Here is a 27,965-nt window from a genome sequence, read left to right on the forward strand (position 1 = left end):
TAAATTCCTGGGGGTTAAAATCTTATCTTTAAGGAAAACACGAAATGCAAACTAGGCACTCAAAAAAATGTTAGTTTTCATCCTCCCCACTCTCTTTTCCCTTCCCCCAAGGTCTTGCACAAAGGCACTCCATGAACATCTGGGTGAATCGACCAACTATTTCCAGGTACTGAAAAACAATGCTGCATTCCACTTACATTTGATTTGCATGGACCAAAAATCTGTATTCATGATATCTTCGAAGATATGCAAAGGGTTCTTTCTTTCTCAAAACCTTCTCGTCTATGACCTCATTTGATCCTCACATTCTGCTGGAAAGTAGCCTGAAAGGTATTTATTTATTCACCCTGGTTTTCAAGATGAGGACTCTCAGTCCAGAGTTAATTTGTCCAAGATTACACGGGTGACACGAGAACAAGCCTAGATCTCTGATTTTCTGAATTCTAGGCTAGAACCTCTCCCACTATGTTATTAGTTACTCTTAAGTCTGGAGTTTCTCACTACCTCTCACCATACACAAAAATAAACTGCCGCTAAGGTAAAGACATAAGCGGAAAATATACAATTATAAGAATGTCAAAAGTAACTACAGGGAAACATTTTTATAATCTTGAGGTAGCGTCACAAAAACCCAAAAGCCACAGGCAGACTCGACTACCCAAAACTTTCAAAATTCTGTGTAAAGAAAGACACCATTAAAGTGGTTAAAGATAACTCATGGCTTTACCCCGCCCCTTATTATTTTACCCACTCTATGTTTTCCAAAGTGATTTTTGCTCTCCTTGAAATTATTTTTTTCCATGAAAATTTTATTTTATTCTAATTTTTTTAAGATTATTTATTTATTTATTTATTTGAGAGAGAGAGGGAGCGCGAGCGGGGAGGAGGGGCAAAAGGAGAGGGAGAAGCAGACTCCCCGCTGAGCAGGGAGGCTGACCAACCGTGGGACTGTATCTCAGGACCTAAGCCAAAGGCAGACGCTTAACCCACTGAGTCACACAGGCACCCTTTTCCGCGAAAATCTTAAAATCAGGTTAAGTTCCATGCAAAGTCCTGTTTTAATTAGAACTTACTTTAATCAATAGCAAAAACTCATGTCTCTACAAAATTAACTCTTTCTATCCATGGACATGCTAAAACTCTCCATTTAAACAAGACTTTGTCTTTCACTAAAATAGTTTGATTTTCTTAATATATGACCTGCAGCTTCATGTCAAATTTATTTCTAGAAGTGTAATATTCTTATTGTGAGATTATTTATCTCATCACATTTTTATGGTTGGTGGTTCTCATATTTTATGTATACAATTTTTGTCTGTTAATTTCCCATCTGGCCATACTGCTGAACTCACTAGTTTTAGTATTTTGTCAGTCAATTCTCTTTCTTGATGAATGTATTGTATGAAAATAGTGAGACTTTTCAGTGGCCGGGAGCTCCAGTACAATATTAGCTTTGATGGTAAACATTCCTGTTTTATTCCTATTTTTGATAGGAATATTTCAAATAATTTGCTGTAAAGCATTAATTTGCTTGAGGAAAAAAAGGCTGAAAGATAAACAAAAAACTAAGAAAGTATTTTAAATCCATATGACAAAAAGTTAATATAACTTAGAGAAGACACAAGAGAAGTTGCTCAACTCCACTACTGGTGACATGCAAATTTAAACAATGAAATTACTATTTTTCATCTGTCAAATCAGCAACTGCACTAAAAATTCACAGTATTGCTATGTTATAGGAAATGGGGACATTCACACATGGTTCTGAGTGAGCATGTAAACTCTACAAACTGAAATTCAATTTCACAGAATTGATTAAAAATTAAAACGCACAGGGGCACCTGGGTGGCTCAGTCCTTCGAAAGTTTGCCTTCGGCTCAGGTCAATTTCCCAGGGTGCTGGGATCAAGCACCACACTGGGCTTCCTGCTGGGGGGGGGGGGTCTGCTCCTCCCTCTCCCCCTGTCACTCCCCCTGCTTGTGCTTTAAAAAGAAAATCTTTTTTAAAAAAATATTTTAATGCACATATTCTATCTACAAATCTGTAGATGCAAAAGGATAACTATATGAAGATGTTCCTTATGGCATTGTTTATAAAACAAAATAATGGAACTAACTTAAATGTTCATCAGGATGAGTCTAGATAAATCAAAGTACAAATTTAAGTTAGAAATTATGCAACAATTGTTAAAATGTTAAAGAACTTAGATATCTACAATGTAACACTAGTGTCCAGCTCTGTAGGTACTCAATAAATACATTCTGCATGAAAAAAAAAATTGTGTATGAACATAGAAAAAAGCCTGGAGGTATATCTGCCAAACTGATAAAAGTGACTATCTTCAGGAGCATAGGATAGTAGAAAAAGGAAGCTTAACATTTTTGCCTTTTCTTCTTATGTGTGTGCGGACTTGTCAAAATAAGTCTGAGCTATTTTTTTTTAAAGACTTATTTCTGATGACGTTTCTCTATTTTTATCTCAATTTTATCATGACTCTAAGTGCACAAAGATTTGCTGTCAATGGCTCAAAACATAAAGTGCTCAGGGAAATGAAACCCATGTACAAAGAGTAGTTGGGAATTCCTCCCTTCCATAAATGTTTTTTTCTTTTGCCATCTCAACTAATTCTCCTAAACTCACGACCTGACAGAGCCTACAGCAGAAGCTGAGACTTAAATGAACTGACATTTCCTTCCATTAAGAACACTTGGCATAGTCCATCTTTAGCGGGCACTCTCCCTAATACTCGAGTTGGGAGATTCTAAAGAAAAGTTCAAGTTTCCATTTTCTTAACGCCGGACCCAGGGGTCAACCTACATCGGTAAGTCTCCAATGAAATTACAGTCTTCTACTGAGGGGAATCCTATGGCTTTTTCCAGGCGAGGAGGCCAATTTCAGACGCTGGAAGGTCTGGAATGAAGGGGTAAGGGGTATAAATTAACCAGATTGGCCTCGGGACGCGCCCGGATTGAGTGTACACGGCAGAAGCGTGCAAAGAAAGTTAACTCTTCTCCCAGCGGACTGAGCGGCCTCAGAATTTGCAGAGCTGGGCCTGATAGAAAACTCGGAGGGCGCCTGGGTGGCTCAGTCGGTTGAGCACCTGCCTTCAGCTCAGGTCTTGATCTCAGGGTCCTAGGATCGAGTCCCGCATCGGGCTCCCTGCTCAGCGGGAAGCCTGCTTCTCCCTCTGCCTGCTTGTGTGCTCTCCCTCTCTCTCAATTAAATAAACAAAATCTTTTAAAAAAGAGAGAGAGAGAGAAAACTCGGATAAAGAGGACCGCGGCTAAGTTACGTGAAAAGGCTGGGTACGAACTATTCAGGCTCTACTTGGGCTGCAGGCTCAGATGAGACAGGAAGAACGTCCGCGAGGAAGGGAAACTGGCGGCGTTTTTTCAAGGAGCCTCAACCAGCCCACCTAGCAAAACCTATCAAGAGCATCCAGCACAAGTCACTTCAGGGTCCCAGTTCCTGCCCTCAGCCAAGATGACCGCCGGGGCGCGCTCGTACCACGGCGCACGCGTCGTACCGCCGGTCCGCCCCCTTCCCGTCCTTCCGCGCGCCGGCACCGCCCACTCACCAGCTGCACGCCCTCCCAGCGTCCTCAGCCTCACCCCCTTTCTGGCTGCTCCCGCCGGTCCAGGCTCCGAGCCCGGAAGTGGATATTGCTGCTCGGCTGAGAGGACGAGGGGGAGGGGGAAGTGCTTCCGGGGAAACGGGCCCCGGGTTGGTGTTTGTAAACTTGCCTCGGTCCCGGCAGGGCAGCGGCGGCCACGGGGTTGGCACGGTGTGCTGGGGCCTGGAGGAGGCGCCGCGCGGTGGGGGAGACAGCGGGAGGCCGCGCCTGGCAGGTAGGAGCACGCCTCAGGGAGCGCAGCGTCGTCCGGGCAGGCGGCAGCGCCTCAGCAGCTCGCAGGCCGTGGGGCGCCGCGCGGGAAGGGGGAGGGGAAGGGAGGAGGGGCGCGTGGCGAAGGGAGGGGGCTCGCCGGGGAGGGGAAGGGGCCGCGCGCGCGCGCACCGCTCCTCGCCCGCCAGTCGGCCGCTTGGCCCGGCGGAGGGGGGCTTGCTTGGCGGGGCCGCGGGCGCGAGCACGCACCTCGCGCGCTCCTCGGCGCTCTCCTCCGACTCCGTGCGGCGGGGCGCTGCGGCTGGCTGGCTGGCTGGCTGGCTGGAGGAGGAGGAGGAGGGAGGGAGGAAGGAAGGGAGGGAGGGAACGCGGAGAGCCGGCCTCCGCCTGCCTGCCTGCCTGCCTTCCTCCGCAGCGAGTTTCCGTACCGTCGGGCGGACTCGGCGCACACTGCCAGTCCGGTTGCTGGCTTGCTACTCAGGCGTCCAGCGATAGCCTCTGAGCTTTTCTCCACCCCAGTTCTGGCCTCCTTAATAGAGTGCGAGCTTCGCGGCCCGGCCCACTCCGCACAAAAGCCCCGAAGGGCCTCCGCCCCCTTCTATTCGTAAGATGGCAAATCCAAGCAGTTGGCCTGTTGCACTTCTTCCATGGGAGGCCCCAGTTACTTTTACTCCCGTTGGCAGCTCCTCTTTGCCCTGGAGACCAGTTTCTTCTCCTGACCTAGAAAGAAAACTCTGCTTAACTGATGTCCTCTTTCTGAGGTTCACAGCGCCCACAAAAAAAAAAAAAAAAAAAAAAAGTTAAGCCTATTGCAGGTCGTATGGCCCGAGAATGTTGCACCTAACAGCCCCATCTCCTTTTCTGGTTTCAGGTTTCTGAAATAGATCGTGAACTTCAACGGGAGGATTCAGTTGGAAAACCAAGACTGGCAGACTTTTTCTTCAGATCATAGGCAGGAGCCAGGCAGAGTCCAGGGATTCTTGGAACATCTACCTTCCCTTTGGAGGACACTAAGTTCTATTTGAAGACAAAGGCAGTTCAATATGGCAGCAGGACTGAAGGGACACGAAGGAGTTGTTACAGTGATTTGGTGACAGTTCTTCAAACAACAGTGTCTTAGGAAAGGTGGATCAAGAAACTCCTGAACTTTTGGGTTGCATTAAGTGAGAAATCAGCATGGCTCAGGTAAAAAGCTATAGAATCCTCCTCCTTCAAGATCACTGGGAAGCGTGTTTGCAGTTTCACTCTTGAATGCTGCCTTAGTCAACATATTGACCAACCCAGTGAGCCAAGCTCTGTATTAAGCACCAGGGGGAGATCTAGAGGAAGGAAAGGAGACAGGCCACAGCCCCTGCCTTCAGGGAGCTTCCAGTCAAATGAAGGAGGTAGGCTATTCTGCATCACAGGCACTGATGGGACATTTGCGAAACAACTACTCAGTTTACACTTGGTACATTAAGTGCTGAGGGGCATGAGGGAGTGAACAGTCTGGTGAATGCTTCATTTGTTTTTTTCAACAGGAATTAATTGAGCTCCTGTTACATGCAAGGCATTATGCTGGGGATACAAAGATGAATAAGATTGTCCCCATCCCCAGCAAGCTTCCAGGATAGTAGGGTTGGGGTGGGGGGAAGTGGAGAGACAGTCTGTTATTTATATTCACAATACCTTGCATAGTGGTTGGTTAGCAGCAGAGACTCAATGAATCTGTTGATTAAAGGAACGTGCGATAATAGAGGTATGTACACTGCAGAGGAGAGAAGGGTACTCCTGCCTGGATGAAAGAAAACATGAAGCTTGAAGAATGCATAGGATTTTGCTAGATAAACAAGCAGAACAGGGCATGCAGACAAGGAGAACTGCATGAGCAGACGCTTAGAGGCATGGGAGAATGTGATGAGGTTAGGAGTACTACAGGTAGTTTGCTAGTAAAGGAGGAAAGGATTTAAATGGGTTAGGGGGATAGGGTAGGTAGTGATAAAGGGAAAAGTTAGGGTGAGGGAGTTGTTTCCTGGAGAAGTAAGAGTATATATAACCCAAGGGCCTTTTATGCCTTGCTAAGGAATTAGACTTTATTCTGTAGGGAATGGGAACTCTCTGAAGAATGTTAAGCAGCAGAGTGACGTCAGATCAGTGTATTTAGAAGGTGATTGTCATTGTGAGGGGACAGGATGGATTGGAGAGACAGGATGATCTGTTAGTTTGCTGTAAGTGTGGATAGCAGAGCCATGTGCAGGCATCCCCAGAGCTTCTCCTAGCTTCTTCCTGGGACTCTCCCCTATCAGTCCCACCAGGATGGCAGCCTGATTATAGTATAATTGGCTTTCTTCCAGTTGCATGCGTAGCTTCCTCCTTTCCATACAGATTAGGAGCCCTTCGGTTTCTTCTCTCTTTGTTTGCAACCTACTTCACGGCATCATGTTCACCCTTGTTCTGAGAAACTGCCTTTCACTAATCACTAACTTTGTCCTAGGCACTGTTGGGCATTTGTATCTTAGTTTTATTCTCATCAACCCTGCAAGAGTAGATACTCTCATAAACATTTTGCATTTAAGGAAACTGAGGCCTGAAGAGGTAGAGTAATTTGTCCAAAATTATACAGTGCAAACAGTAGAGCTAAGCTTTCCACCTCTAGATCTTTCTGTCCAAAGTCCTTGAAGGAGGAAGAAAAGAAGGGGTTCCGGGATACACTAAACGGAATTTTTTTTTAAGAGTATTTTTTAAAGGAATTTTTTAAATAAATCACTTGTCAAAGTTTGCTGATCAACTATTTCCTTAAAGTGTTTCTTCAAAAAAAATGCTTTTTTCAGTAAGAAAAGTATATTCTCTAGTGCTGGCTAAACAAAGTCAGTTTGAAGAATGTAGCCGTGAAAAGAGGAAAATTTTTTAATCATTCCTTGTTTAAGCAATGTTTAAACTACACGGAGAGTAGGGAATGTGAAAATATGTGGATTTGCACGCAAATAAATGGTCTTGGAGGTCAAGAGAAAGTGATATTCAACCCTAAAATCCTTCCAAGTGATTTAATTTTTATATGTTAAAACTGACAACACCTAGGGAATTTAAAATCTAAAGGGAGAAGTAACCTCATTTTGCTGATAAACATGTTTGTGGGACCTGATAGAATATATATTTGGCACCAGTGACGTCTGTCAGTCATAAGAGGGCTCTGAAGCTGCTGTTGAGAGAGGAAGGAGGAAGGTCTGCTAGAAATCTTCCATTTCCGTAGATCAGCAGGGCAGACCCTCATGCCCATTCACAAGGCCAAGTACCTGGTAACATATTGACAAACACACACACTATACCTAGCACACTGCTAATGACAAAAGTGTCAGTAATACTTGGTTATTCACCTGATGTGTATTCAAATGCTGATGAATAACAAGTAACTTGTTCCTGGTGAGGTGAGTTAGGGAGGACTCTTGAAGGAAGCAGAGTTTCGCCGTAGAGAGGGACACTCCCTAGAGAAGCAGTTTGTTTGTGGCTGGGTGTGAAAGGTAGTTCTATAGGAGATGGCAGCCTGTTTTTGCCCTGCCCTGCCAGGTGACCTGACACCTCATCTCCTTTCAACTTAGGCAAGTCTCCTGGCTTGTGAAGGCCTAGCAGGTGTGAGTTTGGTTCCCACTGCAGCCAGCAAGAAGATGATGCTGAGCCAGATTGCCAGCAAGCAGGCCGAGAATGGAGAGCGGGCAGGTAGCCCTGATGTGCTGAGGTGCTCAAGTCAGGTACAGCATTTGAGTCCCTTGTGGCACCTGGGGGTCGGGTGGCCCAAGCTCTCTGCCAGGAGATGCCAAGCTTTGATGCCTCAGTGCTTCTGTTTAGCGAGGTGGGGAAAAGGGATCCAGCTGGGGAATGAGTGAATGAATGTGGGTATTTTAGAGAGCTAAGGAAGGGCTTTTCTTTACCTGTAACCCCTTAACACCATAGTACTTGGAGAGGAAATGGATGAGTACCTTCGCTAAACCTTCGGGGCAGTTGGTTTCTGTCACTTAGAAGTTGTCTGCAAGCACAGCATTTGGTTTCCTGTCTTGTGTGTGGAGATAGACTGTGAGTTTAGCTTTGATTTATTTTAAAAGGGTCACCGAAAAGACAGCGATAAGTCCCGGAGTCGCAAAGATGATGACAGCTTAGCTGAGGCCTCTCATTCAAAGAAGACTGTTAAAAAGGCAGGTAATGGGGTAATCCCCAAAGTGGTACTGTTTGGTAATGGGATAATCCTCCTTCTCTTCCGTCTGTGGTTCAACCTGGAGCTTTCCCTAAATGTTTTGATCACTCATAGCCAGTGAATGTGTCACTCTGATTTCCTCCATAGACACTTCAGTCTTTGATCTCTGGCCCCTCCCGGAACATCCTTGATAAAGGAAGAAAGGCCAGGGAAGCATGGGACCTGTGGCAAAGGGCAGGCAAACCCCAGTAAGGTCACATTCAGAAGTGTGATTTGATGGGGCAGACCACTTACCCATGCCTGCCGCCTTCCTCAGAGGGTCTCTTAACTCTAGGGGATGAGGGAGTTGACAGCATCAGAAAGAGTCCTTTGTCCAGCAACTGGAAATCGACCCAGAGTAGAATGTGGGCAAAAAGGCGGCTGAGGGCTAGCCTTATGACATGCCTGATTGTTGCCCCTAGGTGGTGGTAGTGGAACAGAATGGTTCTTTTCAAGTAAAGATCCCCAAAAATTTTATCTGTGAGCACTGCTTTGGAGCCTTTAGGAGCAGTTACCACCTCAAGAGGCACATCCTTATTCATACTGGTAAGTCTCTTGCTCATAGTCAATAGTCGATAGTTTTTGGTGTGTCTGTGTGTGTGTGTGTGTGTGTGTGTGTAGCTCTTGTTGGGTTTGTTTTAGAGGCCGAGTATTAGAAATAGAGGAAGAAGTGAATTTTAGTTAGATTTTGTGGCTCTGTATCTAGGGTCACTGAGAGCAACGGCTTTGAGGACCTTTCCTCATTAGGTGTCTGTGCATTGCTAAAAATTAAGAATTTCTGGGAAAATACCTGGAATGAACTCCCTGCCTTCTGGACCTCCTGATACTCACTTCTCTCTCCACCTGGGCCAGGTGAGAAGCCATTTGAGTGTGACATATGTGACATGCGCTTCATCCAGAAGTACCACCTGGAGCGTCACAAGCGTGTGCACAGTGGTGAAAAGCCCTACCAGTGTGAACGGTGTCATCAGGTAAGCTCATCCATCCATGCCACACAACAAACTTTTTCTTCACAAGAACCAGGGCCAGCCCCTGTCCCCTTCCCATCAAGGGGCCACATCAAATCCCTGGCCATGGTAGAGTTAGTACGTCAGGGTGAGTTGTGTCTCTCTGGCCTTATGCAGCTGTGCATGGGGAGGGGCCATGAGAATAATCGTAATAACAATAGTATTTCTTGTGTACTTACTCTGTGCCAGGCACTGTGAGAGCATATTTAACATAGATTATCTTTTTAATCCTCATGTTAATTCCATAAAGAGCCGTGTTGTCGTCATTTCACATATGGGGAAATTGAGATTCAAAGAGGTTAAGTTTCCTAAGGAAACAGCAGATCGAGGGCAGAGGCAGGATTCAGTCAAACTCAGAGCTGGTGCACCTGGAAGAAGAAAGACAGTCTCTGCCCCGGGGGGGTCAGTGTCTGATCTGATGAGAATGTAGGAGCTATAGACCAAAACAAGACAAGAACAAAAGATGAGAAATGATAACAACTAACATTTCCTGGACGCTTTGCTCCACCCTCTTACACTGAATCTCAGAACACTAGAGTGAAAGCTCCATGAGGCAGAGATTTTGCCCCTCTGGTCTCCACTCTATCCTCAGCCCCAAGAACTGTACCTGCCTTGAGACAGACACTCAATAAATATTGGATGAATGACACAGCCCTTCTGTGAGTAGGTACTTTTAGCCCCGTTACAGATGAGTGTACAGATTGAGTGCTGTTAGATACCACGTCCAAGGTCGCACAGCCACTGAGTGGTAGAGCCAGGACTCCCGACTTCAGAGCCTGCACTCTTAACCACCGTGTGCTCCTGCCGTCTGCGGACTTGCTGAGGGCGTGTGGAACAGGGTGCGTGCCTCCCGTGTGGGGAAGGCAGAGCTAGCCAGCAGGCAGCCGAGATTCTCCTCTCAACGCTTAATCCTTCCTTTCTTCTCAGTGTTTTTCTCGGACAGATCGATTACTCAGACACAAACGGATGTGCCAAGGGTGCCAGTCCAAGACTTCCGACGGGCAGTTTTCTTTATAGGCGCAAGGGGCCCTGGGTGGTGGGAATGATCAGAAGAATTTACCGAAGAGCGCACCCCCTCTGGTCTGATGGTCCCACCACCACCCCGTCTGTACCTGTCCCCCTCCTGGAGGAGTGGACCCAGGAGACCAGAAGAGTGCATCAGGGGACAGCGGCCTCAGAGCCTCAGCTCTGTAAATAATCTGAGACTATGAGTATCTCGGGGAAGTTCCTACAGCATTCCTGGGTAGGGAAGCTAGTCCCTGGACCCTTGGCTGAGGTTATAGGTGGGGACTGAAGGTACAGGACCAAGACTGGTGTGGCTCCCACAACCTTGGACTCCAGCTGGCAGCTGAAATGGAAAGGATTGGGGAGAGGGATTTGTTTGTTTGTTCTGTTCTTGTTTTTGTTTATCCAAAAGCAATTTTAGCAGCTACACTGTGGATACAGGTAATATGGAGGCAGAGAGCCCCGGTCAAAGCAGGGACTATGGCTGGTCCAGCCCTCCCCAAAATTGAGTTTTTAGTTGCAGTTGATCCTCAGTGTTCACAGCCCTGCACCTCACCTTCTGTTGGAAGGGGAGTAGGATCAGGGATGGCAGCTGAGTTTACCTTGGTCTCCTTATACACTGTAGGGACAGAAGGAAGGATGGTGGGAGGAGCAGACAAGGGCGGGGTCCAACTGGAGTGGGCAGGTTCCTGTTCCTTCCTCTGGGGAAGAGCAAGAGCTGTGCCCACGGCTGTTGCAATGGCCCAGGCCACCCTGGTACCTGATGGCGTCAGCTCAAGTGCCTTGTGGAGGGAACTTGGGTGAGAGCGGCCCACGGAGCCCTTCCATGCCCTCTCTGGGAGCTCGATCTTGGAGATAGTGTGTGGCTACCTCGCTGCCGTTGACTCCTGAGCCAGACAGAGGTATTGAGCAGGTAGTCATGGATATCAAAGGGGGTTCTCTCTCCCTGTGCCCTCTTCAGAACAACCCGAGACTAGTCCCAAGTTGAGCAACAACTGTTCAAGAAACAGAGGAGTTTGGTGTCCCCTGACATGACTGTTGAGCAGTGTGAGCTGCTCTCCCTGCCCAAGTCCTATCACTGTATTCAGGTAGAGGAGATAGGGGTGTGGCCTTCGGTCCCAAAGAATAAGATCTTCGCTTCCTTCTTAATGGCCATCCCTACCCAACAAAGAATTGGGGGAGGGGGGTGCTGCAGAGAAAGGACTGAGGAAGAAACCTATTGTAGGTTTTATTCTTAATCATATTCTTTGCTCCTCTCTGCCCCAACACCACCACCCTCTCCACCCCCAAAAAAGTGATCAGGGGTGTGTGTGCGTGCGTGAGTGTGTTCATTCGAGTGTGTGCTTGTGTTTGTATGCTTGGAGATGGCGTATTATTGAGCCAAACCCTTCTCTGGCCCTCAACTCGGGAGGATGAGCATGAAACAGCCCCCACCACCACCACCAGATCTGAGGGTGCTTGAGGTCCCAGCAGGAGCTGAGGAACTCCATTTAGGGGAGTGAAGGGCTTTGTGTTCGAGGGGTTTTTGTTTGTTTTTTTGATTGATCGAACAGGCTGGTTAGGGTGTTTAACCCAAGCCAAAGCTTGTAAACATGAATTTTCCAAAGTGAAATAAGCCCTCTGCCTGCTATGGAAGGTTCTGGGGTTTGGTTAGCCCCCACTGTGGCCTGCCCTGACCTGTAGGGGCGAGTAATCATGGAGTAATCATGGAGGCTTGGTGAACCGGTCCACCCTGTCAGTGGGGGTCTCAGATGGCAGCTGCAGGCAGTGCGACTTCGTTTCCTAGAAAATGTAGGGAACAGCAGCAGAAAGCTCCTGGCTGTTGCCCACGTGGGTGGGGAGGGGGCTCTATACCTCTGAAATGTGAGGGTTTCAGGAGAAAAGAAAGGTGTGGCACCCTTCAGATTTTCCCTGATGGCACCTGAGATCCTTTGGAAGAGGCACCGGGGAATGTGTTTGTCGCCTGTGCTCTTCCAGCTTTATGCTGGCACTTGCATTTGATGTGGTCCAGAAGCTAGACCTCAGTCCTTGAAGCTGCCCTGTGGTCCCCGCAAGCTGGCTATCTTCCTACGCATCAGGGAGCCCCTTTCCTGTTAGAGGGCTCTGCCGGGGCTGGAATCTGTCATTCACCTCTGGGAGTATATTCTTGGAAGGGGGCTACATTTAGGAAACTTCTCCCACGAGCACTTCTGAAAGTAGTAGGCTTCATTCCCTGCCACTTGCAGCTAATCTGTTTAGGGTTGGAGTGTGTATGGAGAGGGTCCCCTGAGTGACCTAGGGTTGGAGTGTGTATGGAGAGTCCCCTGAGTGACCTATGCCCCTGTGTGTGCGGATGTGTGCTTAGGTCACAGTGTGCCATGGCACCCCACAGCCTCAGCCTCCTGCCGGGGTGGGTGGGGAGAGGGAACTGGTGAGCAGATGTGTAGAGCCATACCAGAAGCACCCCTGCCAAGGATTGGGTGTGGGGGAAACTCAGGAGCACGTAGGTGGTTGGTTCAGTTGTCCGGGTGCTGAGGTTCTGGGGCCAAGGATGTATGAGGAGAGAGGAGCAAAGAGGTGAAAGGAGTGATTCAGCCTCCCAGAGGGCCCAGAAGCCCCACTTACACCCCAGGGAAACCACAGACGAAGAGCGCTGCAGAGGCTTCTGGGCCCAACACCGCAGCCCTCCTCAGCTGGTGGGGTCTAGCACTGGACAGATGCCTCAGGTGCGTTTGGAGTGAAGGGAAAGGGAGCTAGGGCAGGCTCTCAGAGACCAGGACGTGGATTTTGGGGACCTGGCAAGAGTAGCACCAGTTCTGGGTGGGCCTCTGTACCGGGCCCTACCAGCCCTGCCCTTCCCTGCACCCCAGCTCTTCTCCGTCCGCCCCCCAACAGCCTCTCTCATCACTTAGCTACTGATTGTGCCCTATGGCTTGACATTGGAGGGTTAAATGAGACGGGGGGTCCGCCACAACTTCTAACCCTCTCCCCAGATGCTGTTTGCCTCTGCTGCAGTCCTGGGGCTTTTATCTTAACAATCCCTCCAACTCTTCCTCTCTGCCCTCTCCCTCCCTCCCTCCCTCTCTCTTTTTTTTTAATATACTTATTTTGCTATTGGGGGAGGGGAATATCAAATGAACAAGATCACTTTTAAATGGTAGTTTTTATAAGATGTTATAAACTTGTATCTTTTTACCATTAAAGTGCAGTGTATGTTCCTTCGTGATATATTTAGGATATTTAAATAAAAAGAAAATGGGGCTTTTCTACATACTATCTCTTTTTTTGGGAAAGCTTTTTCTTTGGGGCCAAAGTAGTTTTCTGTTTTCCCCCCAAATATAACCACCCCAAATGTCCAGCGTCCTGGAAAGCACCGTTTAAAACTCCCTGCACAGAAGAGCCACAAGTGGAAGTAAAGACAGGATATCACTTCTGAATAAGAAGAAAAACCATGTACGCCAGAACAGAAAGAGGTCAGGGTGCCAGCGCGCCTGTGCGAGCGTGGCTCCGCATACTGCATCGGCAGTACCTGAGTCTGCCCGCCGCCGCCCAAGCAGCCGCTTGCTGAGTCCCGGTACCGGGTCCGAGACTCCCTTCCCTCCCGTGCTGGGGGAGGAATGAACATGCGTTTTCCTGAGGTCCAGGCTCCACAGCCCGCTCTGGCCTTGGGTAAAGCAAGGTGACAGCTGTGCTCTGAGGTAAGGTTCTTTATTGTACATGGGGAGCGGGGGCTCACCCCCCACTCGTGAGGTAGGGAAGCAAGGTTGCGGGGATAGGCAGCCCTCGGTGTCACTCTGAGAATGAAGTAGGTGGTGACCATTCCTCAGTAGTCCCTACTGGGCTGCTGAGAAGAGAAGAGCCCTGGGAAGAGTGTTCCTCCCCTGCTTCAGAGAAGGGGACTCCCTGCCTCCTGAAAGCGGGGGTTGACCGTGGTCGTGACGGCACTTCTGTAGAGAGGATTGCTGTCCTGGGGAAGGAGGTTGGAAATGATGAGGAAAAGTCCCAGGACTCCTCCTCTATTGAATCCTAAGAGGCCAGCCTCGAACTTGAGCTGTGCCCCAAGACTGATGGAAGTTAGCAGAGGGGTGGGGCAGAGGAGGCACAGACCAAGGTGAGGAGGATGGCCTTGGTGGCAGGAGTCAGGGCTGAGGGTGGGGCAGGAGGCAGAGAGCAGAGACCCTAAAGGGGGAGAGCCCCGGAGGGCAGGAGGCAGTCTTCCCCACCTGCTTCCAGTTGAGCTGCTGCCGCTCCTTCTCAAAGCGCCTGTATTCTCGGCGATCATAGATTTCCACCGAAAGCCGGTAAGCCAGGACTAGCCCCAGTCCCACTGCCACGATGCCCCCCACGCAGCCCAGCACAATGGCCTGGGTGTGATCTGCTCCTGGGGGGTAGAAAAAACACAGGGGGCATGGGGATTGATGACAGTTGCCCACAGTGTGTCCAGCGTCCCCATCCCTCCCTGTCACGAAAACAAAAGGAACCCAGCAGTGGCCAAGGCCTTAGTCCATCACCTCCACTTTTGCCTGGACTTGACTGCTCTGCTTCAGCCCCTAGCCTGGTTTCCCATTCTCTTCACCTCCCCAACCCCAGAATTCTGAGGCCGTACCCGTCAAACTTCCAGGGGCCCCTTCGGCATGTCCACAGCATCCCTGCCACTTACTCTCTCGGGGTCTCACTCTCAGTACGACCTTGTCTTTCGCTCCCTCCTCCACCAGGAAGAAGAACAGCTGGTTGTCCAGGGTCCTCTCTTTGCACCAGCCATCATCCAGGATAGGGGCCAAAGTCAGAGTCACGTTGACGGAGGCACAAGCCGTGCTGCAATTGAGGGCCAGGGGACCAGTCCCAAAGGCCCCACACTCTGCACAGTCCCTGTCCAGTGGACACCAATAGGTTACCCACTGGGCAGCTGTCACCTACGCTACATGGCAGGAGGGAGCAGGCAGGTGGGAGTGGCTCAGCGAGCTCCGCTGCGCCCCTGCTCCCAGGCTGCAAGACCTGAGGCCTCACCTGTGTCTCTCACATGACGTCTGGCAGCCTGGGCACTGCTCACAGAGAGCACCGAAGTGGCCATCCCTGCACTGGCAGCGGTTGCACTTGCAGTGTCCCTGCCCGCTGCAGAACTTTCCATCGGGACTGATACAGCTGTCCGTGTCCATACTGCACTCGCATGCTCTGCCCGTGCGGTTGGCGTAACACTGACACACTCCACATTGGCAGCGGCCAAAGCCTGGGGCAGAGCCATGCGCGGGCTGACAACCATACTCCTCACACACAATGGGCATCACATGCCACCACGGGCCGCCTAGAGCTGGTCTGTGGCCGTGCATCCAGTTCCCTCCCAGGTGTGCCAGACACCTCTGACTCGTACCCCAGAATCTTTGATACTTGCCCTTGGTGCCATGAAGTTCCCAGACCCTAAATACCCTTGGGAACCACCCTAAGCCCACCCTTCTCCCAAAGTCTGCAGGTACCTCCACAGAGGATGCCCTCGTGTCGCTCACAGCCGGCATCATCACAGTCGCACAGGGGCCCGGAGCTCTGTCCACTGCAGCTGCAGCGTCCACAATGACACCGTCCCTTCCCGCTGCACAAGGGCCCTGTCCCATTGGGGGCCCGGCACCCAGATTCCAGATCGGGGGAGGACAGCTCAGCCTCAGAGCATTCACAGAGTCGACCCAGGCGGCCGGGGACACAGCTGGGAGGGGGAGGCAGAGGCAGAGTCAGGCAGAGCCAGGAAAGGGAAAGTGGGTCCGAGGGTTTGACCGTCCCTTGATCTGTCTTTCCCGGGATCCTCTAAACCTAAGATCTCAAAAGAGTTGGAGAGAGATGAGTGGCCGAACGGATGCCGGTATATGGTTGCGCACCAAGGAGTAAAAGAGTGGAGGGGGTTCTGTGGAGGGGAGGTCTTAGCATATCTGAGAAGCTTCAGATGAAAATCAGGGTGGAGTCTTGGAATGTCTAGAAAAAAGATGTCTTGAAACGCCAGTGGGAGGATAGAAGGGAGAGGAGGGATACCGGGGTCGGTCATGTGTGGGGAACCACATGGGTGAAAGGAAGCAGGAGGCCTCACCTGCATACCCCGCATTGTAGGAGCCCCTGGCCATCACTACAGTGGGGAGCCTGGGGCTGGGTGTCACTGCAGTTACAGTCACACAGTGTGTGCAACTCCACCATCAGCTCTTCGGAGAAGCCAAGGGCTCGTAGCCTCAGAAGATGGGGCTCTGAGGGGCAGCGGGTAGCTTGGAGAGTAACCAGAAAATTCACCTGAGGGCAATGTGGGGAGAAATCAGACTTAAAGTCCTGTGTCTACACACGCACACACCCCAAACCCATTGATCATCCAGAACCCTTTTCCTTAGGAAATTAGGGGATGGGATCATGCTAACACCCATCGCTTAGAAACCAGCTGGAGGAAGCCGCTCATTAAACCCCTTTAGAAAGGATGGATGGACAACTACCCCATGCTTTTGCATTGTTCTCTGTGTCTGCCCCCCATCTTTTCCTGCCAACTTCAATTTCCCTCCCCCACCCCCACTTCCTTCCTTCTGCCTATCTCAGCCGGCTCTCACCATCTGGTTGGTTCGGACGTGGTTGCACTGGCCCCGGTCCCCAGCCTCACCCTCCCTCTTCTCAGAATCCCCACACTGAGATTCATATGAGATGTGGACCCCAGGAGGGAGTGGAGAGTGTTCGAGGGTCACAGTGGATGACAGGCTCTGTGGAAGGGAGACAGTGAGTAACCACGTGAAGGCAGGACTCCACCCCCACCTCGTGCCCTCTCCAGCCATCCCAAATTCTGCCATAACACTGCCCTCGGCCCACCTTGGGGTCCCTTGCAACGTGAAGCGGCTGCTTCTCAAACCCCAAATCAGGATACATAACCCGTGCACGTAAAGGGCTCCAAAGGCAGACCCTTTCAACTGAGGCTGCCGTGGGAAATTGGATACTGTCTCAGATTTTCTCACTATGGCTTTAGGATGTGATCCCTGTCATAAGAAGCCTACAGCATGGTTACGGAGCTAAGCCCAAGAAACACTTAAGGATCTATGGTTCCTTCTACCTGTAAAATTCTATGGTTCCTATGAAGAATGTCTGAATTATTTGTAAGCTCAGTGAAAACAGGCTCCAGATGTTCCTTTCTTTATGTACTGGTCGACTGGGGCACGAATGCCAGCCCTTCCATCACTTATCTATGTGGCCCTGGGCAAGTCATTCAGCCCCCTGTGTCTGTATCCCCATCTATAAAATAGGGATGCTAATCGTTAGCAAACAGGGGTTTAGTGGGGTCAATGAGATGGCAAACGGCATGTGCACTTAGGAGAGTGCTCGGCATGAAATACCAGCTCAGCGAATGTTCCTTTCCTTCCTTGCCCAGAGCAGGGCTCCACGCTCTGCACAAGCCAGACACCAGATTTACAAATGTCAGACGGGCTGAGTGAACTATTAACGACAGCCATAGACAAACCGTAGGTAGGAGCTGTGGAGAGCTACACCGAAAAGTGGTGAGTCCTTCTTAGTTCTACCGCCTCCCCTGAAGGCCCGCCCTCACCACGCCGCCCAGCCCCAGGCCCTCACGTTGTAAGCGTCCACAATGAGCTGCACCACGTTGCTGGAGTCCTCGCTCAGCTCCCCCACTGCAGACTTGGGAATCAGCTTACTCAGCTCCTGGGTTATGAGGAGTCAAGGGAAATGGTGGCTCACAGTTCGAGGGAAATGGGTTTGGGGGGGGTCTGGAGGGAGGGCGAGGGTGTATGGGGAGGAGGAGAATGGGCCTCTGGGGAGTTGAGAAAGGCTCGCAGCAGGAAGGTTGGGCATTCAGCCAGCTCTCACCTGGTAGACAGGCAGCGTGGCACTGGTGACAGCAAAGATGGGCTGGATGTTTGCTGAGGACAGGGCCTGGGCTACCTGACCCACAGAGGGGTAGTCCTGGGCAGGGGAGCGGGAACAAAGTGAGCACCGCGGGTCTCCCCCACAACATCCAAGGTGCCCTCCGCCCAGGAAATCTGGGAACCAGGGTTCCACCAGCCAGAGGAACCCTGGAGGCTCAGCAAGGAGGAGGGAGGGGCTAGGGAGTGGGCTGACAAGGGTTTCTGTCTGAACAGTGGGGGGATATGGAGAAGGGGAGCTGCTGGGGAAGAGAGCAGGGTGGTCACTGGGAAAGACGAGGAGGCAGGGTGGGGGTCCTGGGCGTAGAGGAGGGGTGGCTCAGATAGGGAGGGGTGGGGCAAGGGTAGGGACTCACAAAATCTGGGCTGCGGCTATAGAGGCCATTGCTGTCCAAGTGGCAGTGCCCATCGCTGGGCATGAAAATGCCACCCAGCTTCCCATCCCCAGCTGTGTGGAATGTGTCATCTGAAGTGAACACCAGCAGCCGGGACACATTTCTCCAGCCAATCCGCTCCTGGGTTTGGGGGGTGGAGGTAGGCTGTGCGCCTGGGCTCTATGAGCCGAAGATTTGCCAGGCTCATTCCGAGTCAGTTAGTGCATTCCCCTGTCTCCAGCTCCCTGCTTTTCCCCAGCCCCCCAAACAGGGTTGCTGCTAGTGGAGGCCTTCTTATGAATTAGAAAAGCATGCCTCTTCCTCAAGATATTTTACTCCAATCCACCAGGAAATTGTTAAAATAAATATGCAAACTACAGTGACTACGGTACAAAGGGCACCCCCTAGAATTGGGCACTGCACGACCCTAGGTGGCAGTCGTGGCCCCGAAGAGTGCTTCAGACTCAGATGCCCTCCCCGCCTCCTCACCTGGCAGAGTGCAGCCTGCAGAATGGCATCGAAGCCACCTTCGGGGGAGTCCAGGTTGCCAGACACGCTCTGGCGCCCCACCTCCCGCTCGAAGGCCTTAGCATCCCCGGTCAGGGACAGCACATGGTGAAAGCTGAAGGGTGGCTGGCAGCGCTCCAGCCGGCTGGGGCAGGGGTGCCGAAGTTTGGAGGGCACCGTGCTCACGAAGGGCAGCACCGTTTTGTCCACAAAGGAGCCAAAGCCTGGGAGTGGGGAATCATGAGGGCTGTGCCAGAAGTCCCTGGCCAGCAGCGGTGCGGAAGGGCCACTGCTGAGGACTCAGAAGGCAGAGGTCCACGGGAAGCAGTGGGGGGCGGTCGAGGGGACAGTCACAGAGGAGGAGAGATAATGAGAGCGCGTGCTCCTAGTGCGCAGGGACCCGAGTACCTGGCAGGGGCAATGGGGTTGGATCGCAGGCTCAGGGCAGTGGGGGGTGGAGGGGATCAAGAGGAGGGCACAGTGGAGGTCATGCAAGGTCTCCGCAGGAAGGGGAGGTGGAGGGTGTAGCATGAGGCAAAGGAGGGCATCTTGAACAAGGGAGATGCGAGTGCAGAATGCGCAGCCAGGGACGGGGCGGTTAGCCCTTGTCCCCGAGACGCAGACAGGGCTGAGACAGCGGCGTCAGGGCAAGATCTGGGTTGGTAGATCCAGGGTGCCCTGTCTGACGCCTGGGAGCTGTCTGAACCCTGTCTGGCCAGACTCCGGGACTCAGTTATCCCTCCTGTAGAATGAGTGCTCCTACTGGACAGCCTCTTAAATCCCCTCCAGTTCTGTCCTGGAAGGTGAGTGTCTTTGGGAAGAGACGCCGGAAACCTGTGGCCGGGGCGGGTCTGTTAAAAACTGGGAGAGGGCAGGCGGGGCGCCGGGGTGCCCGGGCCGTCGGCAGGGCAGGGGCAGAAGCGGCTTCGGCCGGGAGGCTCACCGATGCGCACAGAGTGGGTGACCTCCTGCAGCCGCACCAGCAGGTCGTGCCCGAGCTGGCGCACGCGCTCCAGGTCGTCCTTCATGGAGTAGCTCAGGTCCATGAGGTAGTACAGGTCCACGGGGTAGCCTTCGGCCCGGAGGAAGCGCACGCGGAGCTGCTGCGGCTCCCCTGGGGGGCGGCGGGCGCGGGTCAGCGGGCTGGAGGTCGCCTCAGCCCCGCCCCCCGCCCCCGGCCCCGCCCCCGGCCACTCACCCGGCCGCAGCGTGACCCGGACCCGCTGCGGCGCCAGCTGCGTGGCGCCCTCGCCGCGGGTGCCCGGGCTCAGCGGCTCGTCCTGCAGCACCTCCAGCCGGCCGCGGGGCTCCTCCAGCTCCGCCGCGGGGCAGCCGCGGGCCAGCAGCTCCTGCGGCCGGCCGCAGCGCCGCTCCTCCGCTAGCCCCGACGCCGTGAAGTTCTGAGCCCAAGGGGAGGCGCGTGGGCACTCGGGCCCCCCACGCACCCTCACCCCAGCTCCTGCGATGCAGGCCGCTCCCCACCCTCGGCTCGCGGTTCCCTGAGCCCCTGGGGTGCCCTCCCCTCCCCGTCCCCCCACAGCCACCTCCAACCCGGTCGTGTCTTTCTTGTCAGAGCCCACTTCCTCTAGCACCCCACCTCCCCCTCGTCTTATCTAGACACCCCCCTTTCCCTAGCCACCCACCCTTCTCCTCCCCCCAGGGCCGCAGACTTCCTGTTGAGATCGCAGGGACCTCACTACCACAAGAAAAGGAGGAGCCTGGCCTCCTGATCCAACCTCTCCGGCATGCTCGGGCCTAAACGGGAAAGCCGGTCCGGCTGAGACCAGGCTCAGTTCCCCGGGCAGGGGAAGGACAGGGACAGAAGAGGAGACGCCCCTCCCCGCACGCAGCGTGTCTGCTACCTGTGGGACTGGCTGGGAAGTGGCAGAGGAAGGAAATGGTTACAATGGCTTCTCGACTGGCCCTGGTACCAGCTTTAGGTCCAGACATTGAAGGAGGCAGACACATATCTGACTGTCCCCAAAGCCCCTGCCTGGCACCTCTCTCCTGCCAACTCTGAGTCGCCCCTTCCGGTCCTCCCAGATTCGTAGTGTGCCTTGCTCCTGGACTGGCTCCGCCTCTGCTGCGCTTCTGCGGCTCTGCCTGCTAGTGAGTCTGCCCTCATGTCCGATTTAGCTCTCCCTCTTCCTGTGGGAGAGACAGTTCTGCCCCCACCCCAGCTCAGGTACCCACCATGCTCTGCCACTCCATGAGCCCTGTCTCTTTAAGGCTCAAAGAACCGCCTTGTTTGACCAGCCAGGGAGACACCCACTCCCCAGCATCCTTCTTGGCCACTTAGGTAGATCAAGCCTTGCCCCCAAAGCCCACACACTTCTACCTCCTTCCCTTCTACTCTCCCAGCCACAGGCAGCTGCATCCCTTAGGAACGTTAAGCACACGCACCCCCCACAGACTCAGAACCCCAGTCGCATACTTTCTGCTAGGGACTAACCCCCACGGTGACGATGGCATTTAGAAATGGAGCCTCTGGGAAGAAATCAGGGTTAGATGAGATCATGAAGGGAGAACCCTCACGATGGGATTAGTGCCCTTATGAGAAAAGGCCCCAGAGAGCTTGTCTACAGCCTGACTGCAGGCGAGGGAGAGGGCTCTCACCAGAAACCAAACTGGCTGGCACCCTGCTCTTGGATTCCTAGCTTCCAGAACGGTGAGAAATAAATTCCCGTTGCTTAAGCCACCCTGTCTGTGGCATGTTGTTATGGCGGCCCGAGCTGACAAATACACTTTCTCACGTGTATACAGGTGTCCCAGCTCCCTCTACCTATACACAAGCATGAGCACCAGCAAGGACATACTTCCTCCAAATTTATGGTCACAGGTCTTCTCCAGAGATACACAAACACACAGATATATAAGCGTATACGCACAGGAACCTTGCATGCACGGGTATGCACACACACAATCACACGCAGGAGTCCTATGTGCGCAAACTCAGTCACACACGGGACTGCAGAGGGCACCCGGAAAATCACACATTTGCCCACACAATCACACACAGAGCTCCATTCTGCACACACACATACACAGGGTTCAAAGGCCACAGGCCCGTCTTTACCAGCTGCTTGCACCATGCACAACTTGGGTGTGAGAGGATGCATTCCCGGCAGGAGGAGGCAGGCTGGCAGGACCCCTGCAGGGATGGGTCAGGATCCCTCCATTCGGTGGCCTTCTCGGGGGGTGAGACCTTGGCATCCAATTCACTCTCACCTCTGCTCAGGACCAGCAGGAAAACAAGGACCATGGACAAAGCCACCATGGCCTGCAATAGGATATAAAGGGGGACACGTGGGTCCTCATGGAGGACCTCCAAGCACTCAGTCCTCTAAACTTAGCCTGTGGTTGTCACTCTCAAAACTCTAGCTCAGGGGTGCCTGGCTGGTTCAGTCAGTAGAGCGTGCAACTCTTGATCTCAGGGTGATGAGTTCAAGCCCCACCTTGGGTGTAGTGATTACTTAAGAAACAAAACAAAAGAAAACAAACAAACAACCAAAAAAAACCCTCTACCTCAATCCTTTTTTTTTTTTTTACCCCAATTCTATATCTCCCCTGATAGTAGGATTCAGCAGTTTCTTTAAAATGTCGGGAAGAGGCAGCTACCACACCTAGGTAGGAGCCTCGGAGAAACCCCATCCCTCCTGTGTGCAGACTTCACTAGGCCAAGGTGGGCAAAATGACCTAACGAGTCTGGGGGCTAGGCCCAGAAGCACTAAGGTCTACACCCACCCAGATCTACTCACCAAGATTCCAAGCCACAGTGGAAATAGAACCAAACAGGAAACAGACCACGTTCTGGTCCTCCTTCAGTCACTCACTGGCTGTATGGCAGGTCAGACTTTTTCTCTGGGCCTTAATTTCCACATCTGTAAAGAGAGAGAGTTAAAGAAATAATCTGACAGCCCCTGAAGCTTTCATAATCTTGAATTATTTTTTTTTTAAGATTTTATTTATTTATTCGACAGAGATAGAGACAGCCAGCGAGAGAGGGAACACAGCAGGGGGAGTGGGAGAGGAAGAAGCAGGCTCCCAGCGGAGGAGCCTGATGTGGGGCTCGATCCCATCACGGCGGGATCACGCCCTGAGCCGAAGGCAGACGCTTAACCGCTGTGCCACCCAGGCGCCCCCATAATCTTGAATTCTAAATGAAGTTACGGGGCGCCTGGGTGGCTCAGTCGGTTGAGCGTCTGCCTTGGGCTCAGGTCATGATCCCAGAGTCCTGGAACTGAGACCCATGTCATCGCTCAGTGGGGAGTCCCCTTCTCTGTCTCCCTCTGCCTCTTCCCCACTGCTCACGCTCTGTCTCTGTCTCTCTTTCAAATAAAGAAATGAAATCTTAAAGAAAGAAAGAAAGAAAATTAAACAAATACATAAAGGAAGGAAGAGGGCCGAGGGTTGTAAATCTAAGGGAGGAAAGCTAGACTAGGACTGAGAGGAAGGAAAGCTGGAGCCGATGAAGGAGTGTGTGAAAGAGGCAGGGAAGGTAGCGGACATGGTAGCAAGAGGAATAAAGATCAGACCATAAGAAAACTTCCTAAAGGTCTAGGATAATGGAGGAAGGCAAGCCACGGTTGGTAAAATTTTCTCTTTCTTGTACTTTGCACAAAGCAAATATAGACTGAAGAGAGTCTGACGGCAGGATAATTCTTGGAATGACCTCCAGGGAAAACTAGGCAGATCTCTGATTGTTAAAAACTTATTAATTAAAAAATTTGAATAGGCAAGCCATAACCATGCTTCAAAAATCAAAAAGTTAAGGGGGCTCCTGGGTGGCGCAGTCAGGTAAGTGTCTGACTCTCAGTTTTTGGCTTGGGTCCTGATCTCAGGGTCCTGAGATTGAGCCCTCCCCCTCTCTGGCTCTGTGCTCAGCAAGGTGTCTGCTTGACACTCTCTCTCCCTCTGCCCCTCTCCCCTGTGTGTGTGCACTCTCTCAAATAAATAAATAAATAAATCTTTTTAAAAATCAAAAAGTTAAATCACAATGTCCCTTTTTTACAGAGATGGAAAAGCTGATCCTATTCTTCCTATGGAATTGCATGGGACCCTGAACAGCCAAAACAATCTGGAAAAGAATGAAATCGGAGGACTCTGACTTCTCACTTTCAAAACTTACTAGAAAGCTACAGTAATCAAGACAATATGGTACTGGCATAAGGGTAGGCATATAGCTCAATGAAATAAAATAGAGAGTCCAGAAATAAATCCATCCATTAATGGCCAATTAATTTTCAACAAGGGTGCCAACTCTTCGATGGGGAGAGAACAGTCTTCAACAAATAGTGCCGAATGAGTGGCTATCCACCCGTGAAAGAAGGAAGTTGGGCTCCTACTTCACAGCATACACAAAAATTAACAGAAAGTGGATCGAAGACCTAAATGTAAGTCCTTGAACTATACGTTCTTTGAAGAAAATGGAGGGGTAAATCTTCATGGCCTTGGACTTGACAATGGATTTTTTCAAAAACACAAGCAACAAAAGAAAAAAATAGGTCACTTGGACTTCATAAAAATATAAATATATAAATATAAAACTCTCGTGCATCAAAGAGCACCATGGAGAGAATGAAAAGACAGGCTACAGAGAGGGAAGAAATAGTTGCAAATCTCGTATCTGGTAAGTATCCAGAACATATAAAGAATTCTTACAACTCAACAACAAAAAGGCAAACCACCCCATTTTTAAATGGCAAAGGACTCAGGTAGACATTTCTTTGAAGAATATAGAGAAATGGCCAACAAGCACAGAAAAAGTTGCTCAACACTGTTAATCATCAGGGAAATGCAAATCAAATCCCCCAGTGAGATACCGCTTCATACCCAGTCAATGGCCATAATAATTTTTAAAAAAATAGAAAAAGAGGATGTGGAGAACATGGAACCATCATACATTGCTGGTGGGACACAGTTTGATAAATCCTCAGTAAGTTACTTAAAACAAAAATTTGCACATGAACGTTCATAGTAGTACGACTCACAGGAGCCTCAAGGTAGAAACAACGCGAACGTCCCTCCGCGGATGAACGAAATGTGCTGTCTCCACACAGTGGAATATTATTTGGCCATGGAAAGGAATGAAGTCCTGACACATGCTTCAACATCGATGAATCTGGCAAACGCGATGCTCAGTGAAGGAAACCAGTCACAGAAGACCACACGTTGTATGATTCCATCTACGCGAACCCTTCTGACTAGAGAAATCCACAGAAACAGGAAGTAGATGAGGTAGATGGTGCTTCTCAGGGGTGGGGAGGAGGGGAGGGCGAGGAATAACTGCTTAATGGGCAATTTCCTTTTGGAGTGAAGAGAAAGTTCTAGAACTAGATGGTGGTGATGGTTGTACAACATTGTGAAGGTACTTAATGCCACTGAACTGGACACTTGAAAATGGTTAAAATGATAAATTTTAGGGGCGCTTGGGTGGCTCAGTCGGTTAGGCGTCTGCTTTCGGCTCGGGTCCCAGGGTCCTGGGATCGAGCCCTGCGTCAGGCTCCCTGCTCAGTGGAGAGCCTGCTTCTCCCTCTCCCTCTGCTGCTCCCCCTGCATGTGCACTGGCGTGCTCTCTCTCTCTGTCTCTATCTCAAATAAGTAAATAAAATCTAAAAAAAAAATAAAAGATCTTTAAAAAACGATTAATTTTATGTGTGTTTTATCACATAAAAAATCAAAACATTAGGATACTGAGAAATCTCCCACTCCTATCCCCCATCCTCCCATTTCCACACCTTACTCCAAATAAATAACCATCATCTTATTATCTTTTGTTGCTTATAATCCTTCTAGGGATGGTTTTATGCATACACAAATAGGAGTATATATGCTCTTCAAATGGTTGAATCAAATGACAGAATTCCACAATCACAATTCTAGAGTACACGCAGTTTTGCCCCTCATTTTGTTTCTTTTAATTACTTTTCTCGGCATCCCGTTACTCAGGAAATAAAGGGCTTGCTTGTTCATTTTCACAGCCATGTAGGTTTCCATGGCTTGGATGTACCACTTGGCCGTTAGTCTCTTACGGGGATTGAAATTGTGTCTGATTGCTCACCGTTAGAACTAGTGCTGCAATGAAAACTCATGTATTTATCATTTCACATGTGTACAAGTGAATCTGTAGGATAAATCCCGGGAAGAGGCTGTGCAGGGTCAATAAATAGGCATCATTTGTAATGTTGGCGAGTGACACGGACATAACCTCTTTAGCAGCTGTGTCAGTTCATCTTCCCACCAGTGGTGTGTGTATGAGAAAGGACAACTAAGTCGTTGGCCTGAAGCATCTGCATCCTCCCCCGCCCAGGCCTAGATTCAGACTGACGCTCTACATGGCGTGAGGAAGGGGTGGGGTGTCAAGTTGTTGACCTTAGCTGTTCTGCTCCCCGCTCGCCACCACTCGGGACCTCAGGTGCAGTATATAGATAGATAGATAGATGATAGATAGATAGATAGATAGATAGATAGATAGATAGATAGATAGATAGATGATAGATAGATAGATAGACGTATATATGTCTCTGAGCTCCCCTCCTGTGTGAGGCCGGCCCGGGGCTCAGCCTCTGTAACCTCAACCCCGCTTGCTCGGCACGCCTGTGGTCGAGGAGGCTGGCGACGCTGCTGCACGAAGCCCAGTTTTGACTCATCTGTCACAGGTGGGGCCCCCGGGATTGGACGTATCCAGAGACCTCAAACCCACTCATCTCCCCTAAAGGGCGCCTCTGGGACTCCCTGCACAGGACTTTCCAACCCCCTTCTCCCAAGTTTTCCTCTTCCTTCTAACTTGGGGATACAAGACCTGTCACTTTTTCTGTTAATTTCTCTCTCTCTCCCCCCCTCCCCCACACCGATTCAAAAATTTGATGACATCTTTCTGCTGCTTCTCTCTTCTCCACATCTTTACAGCTTTTTGTTTTACTTCCTTTTCCCGCTTCTCCTAACCATAGAGCAGCAGGGTTGTCTACTTCGTCCCCCTCTTTTTACAAATGGAAACCTGAATCCCAGAGCACTAAGTGACTTGCCCACGGTCACACAGTGAACAGGGATTAAGACAGGCGAGGCTCAGTTTGTTTGCCCCTTTCCTCCCTTCCAACCGCAGGCCGTCCTCATCAAAAGTTGTACCTTCTCCCCACCAGCTCCAGTGGGCTCCACCTGATCCCCTTTCTCTTCCCTTGAGGGGTCCTTCTTCAGTCTTCCCTTCTTTCCCTCTGTAACTGTCCCATTTTCCTGCACTCGATTCTGACTTCAATATACACCCTAACATTCCCCTTCAGCACCTGAGAAACAGAGCATTTTCTATCCAGATCTTCCAAATCAAGTGGAATCCTGTGCTGCCCATTCAGCGGCACAAGGAGGGAAGAGAACTGAGCCACTGGGCCACAGTCTCCCAGGACTGTGATATCCACAGCCAAGGTGCCACTGGCAGATCTGAGCTGAGCGCCAGGCACTAGGCAGCAGGGGTAGCGGCTGCGGAGTCCTATCGGGAGAGCCCTACCTTGACATAATCCTTGGCACATGGCAGGCACTCAAATGATAGCAGTCAGACACCCCCTACCTTCTTTGCCTCCCTCCAGCCCCACTTTTGGGAAACCCACACAGGAGAGATGGGGGGAGGGTGGAGCTTGAGAAACTGGAGGAGGGAGCAGGGGAGAGAAAGGAGTTCAGAGCCTTTCTCCAGTCTCAGCCAGATCCTGGGTATCTTCAGGTCAGAGGCGAGCCCTCTCCCCAGGAGGCTGGGAGCTGGTAGGGGTTGGGCCAGGAAGGAGGGGAGGCGAGGGCTGGTGCCCTGGTACTCACAGGTGCATGCAGAGCAGCCCTTCCTCCCGCAGCAGCGGCCTTTGTGTACTGATCTGGGAGGCTGCAGAGGAGGAAGTGACACGCCCTGGGGTGGGGTGGAGGAGATTTCGGGGTGGTGGGGTAACTGACCCAGGAGAAGGTGGAGCCCATAGGGGTGGGACTGAGCCGAAGGGGTTGACGATGCAGGGTTCTGGAGGGAAGCAAGAAGCTTGTCCGGCTACCTAGCACCAAACACATGGCGGGGCGTACGACTCTGTTAGAATTAACCCGTGACATAGCCACAGGTTACTATCCCCCCAACCCCCAAATTTTACAGATGTAGAGGCTAAGAGGAAAGGGAGATGTTGCGGCTCAGAGGTA

At 51.1% G+C, this 27,965-nt stretch overlaps 3 protein-coding genes across 11 annotated transcripts in view; 1 reads left to right on the forward strand and 2 right to left on the reverse strand.

The window, feature by feature from the left end:
* The window catches only part of CSAD (cysteine sulfinic acid decarboxylase), a 24,488-nt gene extending 20,288 nt beyond the window's left edge, over positions 1 to 4,200 (reverse strand). Inside the window, exon 1 of one of the 4 annotated variants that reach the window (XM_040642521.1) lies at positions 4,094 to 4,200. Coding sequence is in view for 1 of the 4 variants with exons in the window: in XM_008704625.2 (XP_008702847.2) it covers positions 198 to 210 (13 nt within the window). In the remaining 3 variants the exon portion in view is untranslated. Of the gene's footprint in view, positions 1 to 197; positions 220 to 2,817; positions 2,905 to 3,743; positions 3,870 to 4,093 lie in introns of those variants that run through there. The other 3 variants (XM_040642520.1, XM_008704627.2, XM_008704625.2) reach the window with 3 other exon arrangements.
* ZNF740 (zinc finger protein 740) lies at positions 3,711 to 24,779 on the forward strand. Of its 4 annotated transcripts, none has more exons than XM_040642525.1 (7): positions 3,711 to 3,848; positions 4,716 to 5,029; positions 7,420 to 7,569; positions 7,921 to 8,010; positions 8,471 to 8,594; positions 8,901 to 9,019; positions 23,820 to 24,779. In XM_040642525.1, exons 2-7 carry the CDS (start codon positions 5,021 to 5,023, stop codon positions 23,832 to 23,834), a joined length of 507 nt encoding a protein of 168 aa, XP_040498459.1. In that variant the 5' UTR covers positions 3,711 to 3,848; positions 4,716 to 5,020; the 3' UTR covers positions 23,835 to 24,779. The 4 variants fall into 4 exon arrangements, with proteins under 4 accessions (XP_040498459.1, XP_040498457.1, XP_040498456.1 ...); XM_040642523.1 differs by lacking the exon at positions 23,820 to 24,779 and adding an exon at positions 9,983 to 13,308; XM_040642522.1 differs by lacking the exon at positions 23,820 to 24,779 and having other exon boundaries at positions 8,901 to 9,701.
* ITGB7 (integrin subunit beta 7) lies at positions 13,732 to 27,699 on the reverse strand. Of its 3 annotated transcripts, XM_040642517.1 has the most exons (17): positions 27,606 to 27,674; positions 24,797 to 25,009; positions 22,565 to 22,687; positions 21,883 to 22,086; positions 20,005 to 20,206; positions 19,750 to 19,920; positions 18,789 to 19,030; positions 18,282 to 18,440; positions 17,870 to 17,965; positions 17,615 to 17,704; positions 16,609 to 16,755; positions 16,110 to 16,303; positions 15,511 to 15,734; positions 15,047 to 15,266; positions 14,700 to 14,908; positions 14,263 to 14,420; positions 13,732 to 14,006 (listed from the first exon to the last, which is right to left on the reverse strand). In XM_040642517.1, the coding sequence occupies exons 4-17, from the start codon at positions 22,081 to 22,083 to the stop codon at positions 13,926 to 13,928; spliced, it is 2,394 nt and encodes a 797-aa protein (XP_040498451.1). In that variant the 5' UTR covers positions 22,084 to 22,086; positions 22,565 to 22,687; positions 24,797 to 25,009; positions 27,606 to 27,674; the 3' UTR covers positions 13,732 to 13,925. The 3 variants fall into 3 exon arrangements, with proteins under 3 accessions (XP_040498451.1, XP_040498452.1, XP_040498453.1); XM_040642518.1 differs by lacking the exon at positions 24,797 to 25,009 and having other exon boundaries at positions 27,606 to 27,699; XM_040642519.1 differs by lacking the exon at positions 17,870 to 17,965 and having other exon boundaries at positions 27,606 to 27,675.
* Positions 27,700 to 27,965: the final 266 nt, after the last annotated feature.

Source organism: Ursus maritimus, unplaced genomic scaffold (assembly GCF_017311325.1).
Source record: "Ursus maritimus isolate PB19 unplaced genomic scaffold, ASM1731132v1 scaffold_26, whole genome shotgun sequence".
Taxonomy (NCBI): domain Eukaryota; kingdom Metazoa; phylum Chordata; class Mammalia; order Carnivora; family Ursidae; genus Ursus; species Ursus maritimus.